At 39.8% G+C, this 14,864-nt stretch overlaps 1 protein-coding gene across 1 annotated transcript in view; it reads right to left on the reverse strand.

Annotated features, from left to right (window-relative positions):
* Window positions 1–14,864, reverse strand: part of MTHFD1L (methylenetetrahydrofolate dehydrogenase (NADP+ dependent) 1 like) — a 188,189-nt gene that overhangs the window by 81,487 nt on the left and 91,838 nt on the right. The window contains exon 20 of the mRNA XM_038766913.1: window positions 13,679–13,790. Coding sequence (XP_038622841.1) covers window positions 13,679–13,790 — 112 coding nt within the window. The remainder of the gene's footprint in view (window positions 1–13,678; window positions 13,791–14,864) is intronic.

Consider the following 14,864-nt stretch of genomic DNA (forward strand, 5'->3'; position numbering starts at 1 on the left):
CTCAATAAATACCAGAGACTGTGACTCTGACCTGGAACTCCTTATCCCTTAATATCTGACACTCTCTCCACCTTCAAAAGGCTCCTCGAATTACAGCTCCTCCAAAACGCCTCCGCTACGTCCTTATTTCCCCTACCCACTTTCCCCTCTGTGTTGACTATGCATTTGGCTGTGTACTTCCTTTAGCACCTTGACCCTCACCCCAGCTCCACAGCACTTATGTACATATCCCAATACTCTACTAGTATCCCTATCTATAATTTATTTTAATGCCTGTGTTCCCCTTTAGCGTGTAAGCTTCTTGTGGGCAGGGGATCATGACTACTGACTGACCCCAGGGCTTGCTGTCACGTTCTGCACACAGTATACATTCAATCAATAAATGTGGATTAAGACTGTGAGCCTCATGAGGGACAAGGACTGTGTCCAACCTGATTAGCTTGTATCTACCCCATCGCTTGGAACAGCGCTCGACTCATAGTGAGCACTTAACAAAAACCATCATTTGATTATTATTATTATTGATTGATGATGTCTTTATTTGGATGCTTGAGTGCTACTAGTCTTTGTGAATGTCTTTTACAGAAACACAGATATCAGACAGTCAAGTCGTATTTATTGTCGTCGTATTTATAGTCGTAGTCGTGGTATGTGCAGAAACGCGTCAGGTGTTGTACATATTTACTATTTATTTTATTTTGTTAATATGTTTTGTTTTGTTGTCTGTCTCCCCCTTCTAGACTGTGAGCCCGCCTTTGGGTAGGGGCCGTCTCTATATGTTGCCAACTTGTACTTCCCAAGCGCTTAGTACAGTGCTCTGCACACAGTAAGCGCTCAATAAATACCGTTGAATGAATGAATGAATGAATGCATGTTCCTTGTTTTCCCATGACTGCAGTTACGGATACATAGGCCAAATATGCTGTGAGAGCTGATGAACTAAAGTTCCAGAGTTGAGATGTGACTAGCATCCAAATCTAAGCTGTTAGGGAAAGTAACTTTTGTGTGTCTCCATTGAGAAGGAATTTAGTATGATACATTTAAAATAAATTGTTTATTCATAGGATAACTATATATGTGATCCTCTCATTTGCTCTACTTTTTGCTCATTTCTTCCTGGCTGCTTCTGGAATTTTCATTAACTTTCAATGGAGGAATACCACACTACCTCCTAGTAGGGAGATACAACTGAAACTCCCAAATTCTTCTCTGAATACAGCTAGTAAATACTTCTGGCAATCAAGAATTCTTTTCCCATCCATAGACCAGAGAATTTCCTCTGAAAATATCTGAAGTAACTTTTTAATCTCTGAAGAAATATCTTCTTATACCAATGAAATATCTATTTTCTAGTAGAAACATTTAATAGCTATGGTTCATTTAAATTTTATAACCTGTATCTAGAAATATAAAAAAGGACTCCAAGGCAAAATAAAGTAAATCCAAATCCTTCCCCACCAAAGTCACAGCACTTGTAAACTAATCTAAAATTCAACTACAGAGCAAACTTAAACGCAGGTTCTAGCTAGCTGCCACTAAATATTACTTGATAGAAAAATAGATATATAGCCATTTTCCTTAGAGATAGGTAACAAAACAGGACCACAAGATAATGAATTTGAAAAAAGAACCACTCACATTTCCAAAATTCCCAGGTTTTGAGTATTTAAAACCCTTAAATTTATAACAGGGATAACATCTATTACCCCGAAGAAGGCTGGCTACACTATGGTAATATTGTAACACCAATGGTAATTTATTTCATTTTATTTAAACTCTACCTAGAGGAAAATGATAATCTTATAATCTTGTTTTGATTATAAGTTACAAATATGACTGCTCTGGAACTATGCCAATCATTAAATTGATTTTAAACACAGACTGTACTATATAAGGACCATGAACTGAGGATGAGAATAGTCAGTAATTATGCAGGGAGGTAATGTGACATTTGAGTTCAAACTTTTCCCTTACTAACATTTTCCTTTCAAATTACATTTCCTTTATAGTCATAAAATTTTTTTTAAAGAAATGGTGAATAGCTGTTATTGACAGATGGGTTATTCTGATGAGGGATCAATCAATGAATTAATCAACTGGCATTTATTGAGCACTGTATGAGGTGCTTAGGAAAGGAGAACAGAAGCAAGACAAAGGTTTCCCACCCAGAATCAATTTTAGAAATAACAGAGAAGTTAAAAGAACTAAATTGTTAACAAATAACAAGATCAGGATGAAGGGCAAGGAAACAAAGGTGATAGAACGAATGTGCTAGGATGAATTAGCAAAAACAGGAAAACAAAAAATTGAACATGCAAGGGAAAAATATGCGTATGTATATGAGACTGTTGAATCAATCAGTGGTATTTATTGTAATTTGTTCCTGTCTGTATTTTAGTGTTTGACCTCCTCATCTTAGTTAAGTGCTCAGTACAAAGTAAGCACTCAACAAATAGCACTGATTGATGAAATGACTGACTGAGTTTCCCTCTCTCCTGCCCAATTTAGAACCTAAACCTGTCCCACCTATGAATCCAGATCACCTTTGTCTCCCCAAGCCAGCCAGGCAACCTGGATAAATGATCCATCTGATTTGCTCTGGCCTGATGCCCGTGGAAGCCGTGGGGATGAATTTCTTTTCCCCTTGGTGGATTCCAGGGGCCACATATGGATTCCCTCCATCTCACAGTGTCAGGGGCCAGTACTGTTTTTTTTTTTTATGGTATTTGTTAGGTGCTTACTCTGTGCCAGGCACTCTTCTAAGTACTGTGTCAGGATGGACACAATCCAGGTCCCCCATGGGGCTCACAGTCTATTTTACAGATCAGGTAACTGAGGCACAGAGAAATTGACTGAGCCAAGGTCACAGAGCAGACAAGCAGTGGAGCCGGTATTGGAACCCAGGCTCTCCTAACTCCCAGGCCCTTGCTCTATCCCATGATACTTTAATGTCCGTCCCCTTCTTTAGACTGTAAGCTTGTACCAATTGCATAGTACAGGTCTCTGCACACAGTAAGCGCTCAGTAAATATGACCGACTGACTTCTGGGTTTATTTCTCTCCCTAAGGCCATAAACCCAAATACAGACATTCTGAGGTGGGTGGAGAGGCATTTCCACTTCTAAAATCCCACAAAGTACCCCAAGTGGAACCCCTGTCCTCAAAAATGTTGATTCCACATGCCATTACATCATTAAAGTTGATTGCATTATCCTCAAGAAAGAATCCAATTCTTGGCTAGGAAAGTGATACAGCTGGATAAGAAGCAACTTATGGTATCAGATCCTGCCAAATGTTGTCCTTTAATATTTGAAAATTAAGCAGTGGAGTGGTCTCAACATTCCCTTAAGCAGACAGCCATTTCAACAAACAAGATATTTGAAACTGGCTTCCCCAGGGAGAAATAAAAAACTAAGAAAGTATGTGAAAACAATCAGAGGTCTGGAAAATGGCGATGCAATTTCATCCATGTTAGTAACCTTCTGACAAATGGTGTTGTAAGAGAAAACTAGTAGCAAAATTTGGGACTATCATAAATTATCCTTGGACATTGCCTGGAAGTCCCACTGGCACCTCAATTTCAAAGGGCCTAAAACTGAACAACATACATATTCTTCCCTAAATCCACTTCTCCCTCAAACTTTTCAATTTCACCTGATAATACTACTATCCTCCCTGGCCCAGGGCGTGGAACCTCAGTGTCAACAGACTCCTCACTGTCTTTCAACCCTCATACTCCATTTACTGCCAAATCCTGCCTTATCTCTCTACACAATATTTCCCCATCTGCCCATTCTTCTCCATACAAACAATTAGCAACATGGTACAAGTGCTGGTCATATGGTGACTAGGTTATTCTACCAGCCTCCATGCTGATCTCCCTGCCTCCAGGCTCTGTCCCCTCCAATCTATGCTACAAATTGTTGCATGAATCATCGTTTTGAAGTGTGGATCAACATATATCTCTCCACCTGTAAAAACCCTTCAAAGGTTTCCTGAATCCCTCTACAGCAAGCAAATATACATCAGCATCAATTTCTAGGTTCTCCAAATCAACTCACCCTGCAAATTTCTTCACCTGCTCCTTCTCAGCTCACTCTTTATTCTTCCCAAAGTCATCTCTAACTGTACCCATTTAAACTCACCAGTATCCCTCTCTTTGTTCACATGATTTCTCCAGCTTTGAATTTCCTCCATTCCCAAATTTGTCAGACCAAAGACATCCCCATATTTAAAGACCACCAGAAATCTCTCCTCCTCCAACTAGCCTTCCTCGATTAAGTACCAGTATCCTAAACTGCTCCAATCCATCACCCATCACTAACATTTACATATTTAGTTATATCAATTCTCAGCACTTTATAAAAAATTACTATTCATTATACTACTCTATTAGTAAATGTGTTTCTGTCTTCCAGCTTTAAGGTATAAACTCCCTCGGAGCAGAAAACATGTCACCTTGCTGTTTTGTCTTTTCCAACATCTAAGTACACGGTATTGCACCCAATGAGTGCTCAATAAATGCTATTCCTACAATTTAATTCCAAAAATGAAATTCAAAAATGGATTCTTGAGACAAACAATAATCTTCTGGCCCAACATCCCTTAAAAAGCAGTGTGGCCTAGAAGAAAGGGCACGGGGCCGGGAGTCAGAGTACCTGATTCTAATCCTAAACCTGTCACTTATAATTACTTGAATTATTATCATTATATCTATGAAGAGGCTTACTATATGTCAAGCACTGTTCTAAGCACTGGATGGAGCTAGGAGGTTATGATTAATACAATAGGCCGAGCGTTTGCTATGTAACTTTGGGCAAGTCATAACTTCTCTCTGTTTCAGTTTTCTCATCTGTGAAATGGGAGTTAAATTTATCTTCTCACTCCTACTTAGACTGTGAACTTCATGTAGCCAAGGCCTTTCTCTCACCAATTTATCTTGTATCTACCACAATTATCATTATTGTTATTATTATTCAGTTCAACAAAGAAAAAAAGAATTTAGAATTCTAGGAAAACAATGCACAGAATCTTGGCAATGACGTTAACCAAAAAATACCACAACAAACGTCCTTTAACCTAACAATTTCAATATATTAAAGATGGCACTGATGCCAGAAGAAACAATAACAACTGGGTTTTAGCTCCATATTTGGAAAAATTGCTACTAAGGAGATTTAAAAAAAAAAATCCTCAAAGCTCTTCAGAAAAATCTGGGGGAGACAAGTCATTTGCTACATGCTACCCACCCACCACTTGTGTGAAGTGGCACATAAAACTGTGGTATCTAGAACCTGATTTAGCCTTTGAAAAAGCAAGCTTCCAGTGCTCCGTCCGATTCAAAGGTAGCTGCTTCCTATGCAACGAGCCACACAAACTTTATTGTGACAAGAGCTCCAATCAACAGGAAATTACGCTCATTTAGACAGATTATTAAAACTCTGTCATCCAGGCTGTCCATACATTATTTCTTCTACTTGAATTATCCAATTTGTCACCAAATCTCCCTGATTATACTAAGAGCATCCTGTAGTAAGGGCCAAAATACCTAGCAAACCTTTTCCAAGTCAGGCACTGGATATGAAAATCAGTAATCTTCCAAATGTGATTTTACTTGATAACATACCTTACAGCATATTGCCTCATGCTTGAACAGCCATTTGCTATGAGCAATCCCAAAGCACATTTCAAAGTACCAAACCGACTAGAGTAGAAACAATATTAGCTCAATCATCACACACAACTAAACAGTTGTCTATAGAATGACTACATTATCAGGAAAAAAAAAAGATACGGTAAAAATGATTTCCAGTTATGTTTTGTACTTTACAGTATTTTCTGCATTTTCTTTTAAATAGCAATTCTAGGAAGCAGCCTTCATTATCCAGTGGTGAGTCATCGTAATGAGACAGCTGAGAAACTGCCTCCCTGTCTCTTCCATTCCCTGGGGGACATTCTGGACTCTGCCAGGAGAAGCCTGCACAATCTCTTTCAGATGTCTTCGTTATGGCAAAACAAACACTGTATTTATTACACGGTTGGGGCCATCTTGAGGGTAAGGCACATTTGGGCAACTGCCTCTGGTCTCAAGCTTTAAAGAGCCCCTTCTCACTGCACGAATAGCAGACTCACTAGGTCTGGCAGAGACTGACAGCCTTGGGCCCAAAAGTTCATGAATTTGGTCCTAGGGGCAGTAGCAGAAGGTGGCAGTTTAAGGATATTATAAATTACTTCTGTATATTAGGGTCTGTCTCCCCCTCTAGACTGTAAGCGCGTTGTGGGCAGGGAACACGTCTGCTAATTCTTTTGTGTTGTACTCTCCCAAGTGCTTAGTACAGTGCTATGCATACAGTACATTGCCCTGCACATATTAAGCACTCAAATACCACTGATTGATCTATACCACCCTCACAGCTGTCACGTGAAGGGCTGATGAATCCGAGACTTACACTATATGGTTGTAGCCCAGCATACTGCACTGATCTATGTCTAGTAGGAGAGGTGGTCTCCTTCCAAGTTTCTGTTCGAATCTCGATGATTCCATGTATTGACAAAATAGAGACGGATTAATCCAAGTAATGCCTCCCAGCCCTGTTCCTGGGTACGGCAGCTCTTGGAGACGGAAAGGTCTATGGGGAGGGGTCCTGTATCTACACTTAGAACTGTCTTAGGGAATGGAAGGACAAGGGATATCAGGATGAAACCAATCTTCCTAGAGCTAATGGAGCCTCGTCCGGTGGGACCAAGAAGCAGATGGGAGAAGCAGAGATGCAGCGTGGCTCAGTGGAAAGAGCAAGGGTTTTGGAATCAGAGGTCATGGGTTCAAATCCCGGCTCTGCTAATTGTCAGCTGTGTGACTTTGGGCGAGTCACTTAACTTCTCTGTGCCTCAGTTAACCTCATCTGTAAAATGGGGATTAAGACTGTGAGCCCCCCGTGGGACAACCTGATCACCTTGTAACCTCCCCAGCGCTTAGACCAGTGCTTTGCACATAGTAAGCGCCTAATAAATGCCATTATTATTATTATGGGAAGAAGGATTTGAGTCACCCAAATCTTTTCTATATCTCTAGTTGCTACCTGAAAACCAGTACTGAAAAGGACTGCTGATTTTCATGTGGCGCCAGGCCAAAAACAATCCCCTGGGCCTTCTGCCAAAAGCTCCTGTGTTTCAAAGGATCAAGAAACCAAAGGTCTTCAGTTAATCAGCATGTAACTAAATGTGGCCTGGGGCTGGCTCATAGCTATTTGAGAGTTGGTAAGTGCATTCTCACGTCTGTCTCTAAGAAAGAGAAGCAGGTTATCCTACACACGGAACAGTGAGGAAAACAAGCACAAGTGGCCAGGAAAATCTAAACATAATGGGGAGTACACAGAAACCACAATAAGGCAGCGTACGACCTTACATCGAGAGTAAACAGAACTGGTGCACATAAGAAAAAACCCAAAATGATCCTCTGAGTCTTAACTTTGGTCTTCCAAGAGCTTTTTCTGAGAATAGGGTGGAAAAAACAAAACACAACATATAATGAGCAATTAAATTAGCTTGGTTTCCAGAACTGGAGCTCGCAATCATCAGACTCTTAGCACAGCTCATCAGTTGTGTTCCTGATTCAATTATTAATTTGATCACCAAGGAAACAATTCAGAATGGCCACTGCACAGAAATGGAGCAAGGAGGCCAGTCAGAGTTGTACTCTCTTAAAATATTGGGTGAAGCGGTAAGGGAGCACTTGCAAAAGAAAAAAAGCCCAAGGTTCAGTTAATGTCAGATACTTCAAGGTGGATGAAATTAGAGGGATATTTAATTTGAATTTTTTCCACTACTGGGAACATGTGGAAAAGGTCATGTTTCATTCTCATTTGTGTACTCTTTTCCAGTGCTCTGCACACAGTAAGCACTTAACACTACTGTCACTATGGATTTTCATACTGTTTTAATACTCAAGAACTGGGTAAACAGAAACAGAAGTCGAGAAGTTGGGTATGTCCCATCAGAAGTCTGTCATGGTGCAAGGGGACTCATTAATTGTATATTCTCCTCTTGAAACTAAAGCAATTAATAACAAAATAATAAGACTATTTGTTCAGCTCTTACTATGTGCTAAGCACTGGGATAGATACAACATAATCAGGTTGTCCCGCGTGGGGCTCACAGTCTTAATCCCCATTTTACAGATGAGGTAACTGAGGCACAGAAGTTAAGTGACTTGCTCAAGGTCATACAGAAGATAAGTGGAAGTCCTAGCTCTTCTAATCCCAGCTGGGATCAGAACCCACATCTTGACTCCCAAACCCATGCTCTTGCCACTAGGCCAACACACAGTTCAAGTAAGCGAAGGAGAAAACTAAAATATGAGATAAAACATACCTATACTTTGAATGTAAAAATGACAATGACATTACATAGAATAATTCTGAAATATAAAGTAGTATAAAGTAATAGAAAAGATGCCTTACTGGGGTCACACTGTCACCAACTTCTGTGGTATGCGGACAATAAATGATAGGAACTAAAAGGAACTAATCATCAAGGTGAGGGAACATAAAAATAGCCAATAAACACTCATGGCTGACCTTACACTAAAGATGTCAAGGAAATGTCTGTGGTCTCCTATGTTTACATAACAATATAATGAAATGAAACTGAATGGACTGTAGACTAGACCTTGGGGAAAAAAAAGGAATGACAGCTCAATAATATAACTGCTTTAGCCTGCGGAAGTCACTTAACTTTTAAGCAGATATCTGCTGTCTTTAGATCTAAATATAATATTGCTTCCAAAACTTGGGACTAATTAATGCAGAGATGACAAATATTGCAACTCAGTATGCATCCTTAAGGGTCACGTGGGGCAAATAACTTCCTTGGCATAAATCAACAAAGCTAAAAATGAAGTGAACATCTATGCCAATGTCCATACATTTTCACTGGACCACTTATGGTCTCCTGAGGTTTTTTTGGCCCAAAGAGCATTTCATTTCCTGCAAGTCATTGCGATGGTATGCATAAGTCACTTAACATTGTTTAAAATATACTTAAAAATAAACTAGTTCCCTTGCATGATGTTCTCTAGCCTTTCTAACCAGAGGGTTGAGAGAGAGAGGAGTCAAGAATAATGCCAAGGAATCAAGGATAACACCAAGGTTATACAGGCTTCTGAGGCAGGAAGGTGGCGGGCTCTACAGTGATAAGAAAGTCATGGGGAGGATAAGGTCTGGGTTAGAAGATAAGGAGTTCTGTTTTGGACATGTTAAGTTTGAGGTGATGGCAGGACATCCAAGGAGAGTTGTCTTGAAGGCAGGAGAGGGAGGGAAATCAGGTCTTGGAGATGTAGATTTGGGAATCACGTGCATACAGGTGGTAGCTGAAGCCATGTGAGAGAATGAGGTCTCCAACGGAGTGGGTGTAGATGGAGATTGGAGAGTAGGGGACCCAAAACTGAACTACGGGGGACTCCCAGAGTAAGGCGGGGGGGGGGAGGGAAGCAGAGGTGGAGCCAGAGAAAGAGACTGAGAATGAGCAGTAAGAGAGATAGAGGAGAACCAGAAGAGGATAGTGTCATTGAAGCTAAGGGTGAATAATATTTCCAGGAGATGGGCGTGGTCGAGACCGTCGAAGGTAGCCGAGAGACAAGGTGGATTAGGTTGGAATAGAGGTTGTTGGATTTGGCAAGGAGATCACTAGTGATCTTTGACAGGGCAGTTTCTGTGGAGTGACAGGAGTGGAAATCAGATTGGAGGGAGTCAAGGAGAGAATTGGAGGAGAGGAACTGGAGATAGAAATTGTAGACAACTCCCTCAAGGTGTCTGGCGAGGAATGGAAGGAGGGAGATGGGGCGATAATCCAATAAAAGTAACTATATAAAAGTGTTATTGTAAGCAGCTCTAAACAAGCTCTTGATGACCCTGAAAAATGCATTTCCAAATTGCTTTTAAAAAGGCTAAAATAACATTCAAGCTTTTAATTTTTCTGAAGTGGTGGCGAGAAAAGGGGAAGGAGAGAAACGATAAGGGGATAAAGGATGCAGAAATACTAAATGTTTAATCGTTTCGGTTTTCCACAAGGCCTTCACAGCTAAGAATTTCAGAAAAAAGTAGTGAATTAGAAACCTAAAAAACTACCATGACCATATGTTTATAAAATGGACCCAGGTTTTATTTGTATTTGTTAAGAATTGATTATGTTTTAAAGCTGTAGAGCCCTAATGCACATCCAAAAACAACGTGCGGCAAGATGTTTACAGTGAGAATTTGCCGATCCAGAAAAAGCAAGGAAGAGTTAACTGGTCTGTTTCTACAAAATGAAAGCTACTCCTCTTGTAAGGTAGGAGTGTATTAATCAATGTTATTTATCGAGTGCTTACTGTGAGCACAGCATTTTACTAATGTGCATGTCAACTTCTCTGAAGAATGCTTAACCAACCTCTCACCTAGATTTTCATAGGGAAGACCTTCTTTATTTCTACTTCTACAATTATGATCAGAATATTTAATTTTCTGGAATACAGAAAAAATTTTTATGCAAAAAGAGGGAAAAATATGCATTTCTCAACTATGTATGATAATAGACCGTAAATAAACGTGGACAAAAGTAACCACCAAACTTTATTTTGCTTTGGTTTTAAGCAGTACCTCAAACAAGCTTTAAAAGTAGCTATTTGAGAGAAAAATGAACTGGGGACTTTCCCTGTCAATTATCCTCAAGCCTGGCAAGGGAGTAGAAAGGGAAAGCATAATCTGCAAACAGGATGCTAAGAGTTGACTTTATTGGGTTAAGAGGTTTCATCAATCAAATATTCAGTCAGTCAATTATATCAGTCCTTGGAGAAGTAAGATTCGGAGCTTGCATGAGAGCTGAGGGTAAGCCTCCTCCCTCATTCCTTACAAATTTATGGGGGAAAAATTCAAAAGCAGGAAGAGAGGCAGAATGAGTTTCAGCTAATGAGATTTGTGCTGTGGCCAGTGTCTGCATTGTGTAATCTGTGTGGTGCCACTGATGTTAACTCTCAAGCCCTAAAAAATAAAATCATACATCCACATTTTATAATTACTATATTAGTAAAAGAATAGGTGCCCGTACAGCACTTTTGGGGGAGCATATAAGCAAATGGCTTTCATGAAGGCAGGCAGGGTGGAAGGACTGGGAATTCCTAATATTAGGCCAGTCTTTAAACTTCTGGGCCTGGGCCAGCTCCAAGGGGGCAGAGGATGTCTGGAGGAGGCCATCACCTCTGTGGTCCTTCCCTGCTATAGCTCCACTCTTGACTGGGAGGATTTGGGGTAGTATGAGCTCAGACAATTAAACCCAAATAATGAAACTAGACTTTAGCCAGTTGGGAAAATTTTACAAAATTTTTCCTTATTCTAAATAAAAAAAACCTGTGAATCCTTCATATGCCTCGACATTTAAACTTGGTTTATCCACATTTCAATGAGGAAAACTGCAACCTGGAGAATGACTTATTTATACTTTATACTAACATATTCAGGATAAGTATGTACAGCATTATATATTTAAAAGACAGTGTCAATTGAAGGGATGTAAGTGCTCCCTGACAAATGTTAATAAAGAAGAAATGGCAGGAAGGAAAGAACTGAGGATAAGAATACTGATCATACGAAACTGCCTACATTTAGAAAGGTCAAAACTAGGTATTTAGTTTCCTGTTAGTATGAAATGGTCAGTGTACCTTCTTTTTGTAAGCTTCTTTTTATAAATCTGAGGAGCTGAAGTAACAGTACCGCCACTCTGTGTCATCCCACTTTTTAAAGCCTGACGGACACCTGGCCGTCTGTACTATTATGACTCCATCAGAAGTTGCATTAGACATCTCTCTTACTAGGATTGAGACAAGTGAATTAGCTATACGAGTAATGTTTTAGAAAAGTGAGGATTACAGAAGACTGGAGAGCCATAGATTATTTGATTCTGACTTTATTTCTAAGAGAAACTCTGAAAATCATTCCCAGAAAAGCCTCGAATTCACTCTGTAATTAGTAACGCAAATAACCAGGCACCCCAATGCTCACCTTCTGAGACAACACTGCCGCATTAAATTGTAAAAGCAGGTTTAACCCTGGGCCACTCAAGTCATAGTCTTTATGAACTTGCTCCCTTATCAACTGTGTAAAATACTATGTATAAATAGCTACTGAGATGGATATTAAGGTTCACCAAAAAAAATCCTGAACATCAAAGTGTCAACTTCTGATGCCCCAAATTTAGTGTACTTAAAATGTCTTTAACTGGCTGAAGAGGACTGGAGAACTGGACATTGGCAAGAACTAACTAACCTCCAAATGAGTTGCATTAATACTCTTTCATGAAAATATATAAGCCTATCTCTGCCATAAAGTTGGGATGAAGGGAAACACAAGACAAACCCCACTCCCCATTAAGGAAACAAGCTACAGTAAGTACATGCACCTTGGCCTATACCATGTGCACAAGTACAGTTTCTTCGAGGGTCATTCAACTATATAAACGCATGTTAGAGCATTTTCTAATTTCCTACCAGCACTGTACCCAAAATGTGCATTAAAAATGCACACTACAGAAAAATTGAATAATAATAATAATGATTGTGATACCTGTTAAGCACTCACTTATAGGCCAAGCACTGTAATAAGCCCTGGGGTAGACACAGGCAATCAGGTTGGACACAGGTCCTGACCCAACAAGGAGCTCACAGCCTAACAGAAATTTAAACCCCTATTTCACAGATGAGGAAATTGAGGCACAGATGTTAAAAGACTTACACAAGACCACAGAAACCATAATTGAAACCCAGTTCCCCTGGCTCCCAGACTTGAGCACTTTTGACGACGCCACACTGCTTCTCTAAATGAACGTTATGTGAGTGTTTAACTATGGGTTTAGTGATCTTGATATTTAAAATGCAGTGTGCAAATGTGCAAATAAGGCAGTCCAAAACTGACGAATCCTTCCACTTCACGTGTATGTAGAGGAACATGTCTCCTGACCACCTAGCATTTCTTATAAATGGTGCCTTGCAACATTTTTCCTTCTCTTTTGACACCAACATAACCCCATTGCTACCTACTCTACACCAGACCAGTCTGCTCCTGCTGTCTCCCAACTACGCAAGGCTGTGAGTTATCTGCAGTTTTCCTAATAATGATAATTCCTGCAATACATCTTTGAAAAATTTATTTGTCTCCTGTTTCACAGTTTTCCCACTCCAGCTTTCCATAAGCTCTCCATACGAGTGGCTATTTAGGTTATTCTGCCATCATCCATTTTTCTCACACGTCTCCTCCAGCCTGAGTGAGAATCACCAAGCACTGTTGTAATGCAGATAGGCTAACACCAGATCCTGACAATGACCACCTGTTTTGCCATTTGATGTTAAGTACCATTCATAGTTGCAGTTACTGAAATTATCCTAGAATGTGAACGTGGTATCTGCGGGGTGTCTCACAATCATATACTAAAGAAACTGACATTTCAGGACCCTTCAAAACACATCTAATTAGATGTTCATAATATTAACTAGCTTTCTGTTCTTCACTTATTGCGGGGGAGGGAACGGGGAAGGGAGGAAACACATCACCTACAATATTGTTATTTTCTGTTTGTTTTTTTCCCTAGTTTAATACTTTCATCAAGGATTTCTTATCCCTTTTTGTACAGTGTAAACACAGTAAATGACTTACCCACAAAACCTTCCTCTCCAACCAATTTCAGGGCAATCTTGTCTGCCAGCACAGAAGAACTGCCATGTGCAATGTTAGCAAAGGGTCCTGCATGCACAAAGACTGGTGTCCCCTACATGGTTGAAGAAACACAACAAAAACCCAAAAGCAAAATTAGGGTGATTAGGGAAAAAATGGTGTAGGTTGTATGCTTCCATTATTTTGATGTACGTATAAAAACTTCAGAGCACTTCAGAGAAACTGACAATCATGACCAGGTTCTCAGTAGTAGAAGGGTCTGGCAACTAACTACTAAGATTCCTAAAACCCTTAAGAGAATTGTCAAAAGGAATAAATTTCAATCCTCTTAAAATACTTAGCTGTTTCACTGTCATTCTTTTCACATTGAGCTAGACTAATTTAGCTGAAATGAGCCCTCCAAACCATACTAAATAAGGCTGACCTAATGCTATCCCTGGCCTGCATATATGAAACTTCAGGTTCCATCTGTGAAAACACGGGCTGTCCTTTCATTAACACAATGGGGAAAACAGGTTAGAGAAAGGGGCCAGGGGCTGTGTAAGATGGAAATTTCCCACGAACCATAACAGGCCCTCTGCTGAACATGCTTCAAAGATGAAACAACAGAACAAAAGCAGGAAGAAAGGAAACGAAACAAAAATCATCTCTGCCCGTGAGGCAAATGATATAGATTATCGGCATCACTGGACCAGAGCCCTCTAAGCATGGTATTTATTTTCCACTAAAGTCCCCTGGGGGAAAAAGTATGAGGTAGCGAGAAGGAGAGTTTTCAAATTTCAGCAACATTTTCGCTTGTATTAGGAAAGTATTAGTTATTTATTCCTCCCTCCTCCCTTACCCAACAAAACATCTACCCCAACCTGGGTTTCAGGTTTTCTTATTCATTTCTCCAGTAAAAAAGGATTAATTAATCAAAGTAGTAGTGTGAGTGGTCATATTTGGGAAGTTTTAATTAACTGGGATATTTGATATTGGGGAATCTATACCCAAAAAGCTTCCCCACTCTCTCCCATCCCCAATTCACACTTCTAGAAAAAGAATTTCTAAACAGAGCCAATGAAATACAGTTTATCCCCGGTATAAATCGCTTTTACACTCTTTTTGCAATAACACTACTGAATTTTAATGCCTGTATACACATAACAATGTAAAGTTTATCTTGGCT

The sequence above is a fragment of the Tachyglossus aculeatus genome, chromosome 2 (genome assembly GCF_015852505.1).
Source record: "Tachyglossus aculeatus isolate mTacAcu1 chromosome 2, mTacAcu1.pri, whole genome shotgun sequence".
Lineage (NCBI taxonomy): Eukaryota > Metazoa > Chordata > Mammalia > Monotremata > Tachyglossidae > Tachyglossus > Tachyglossus aculeatus.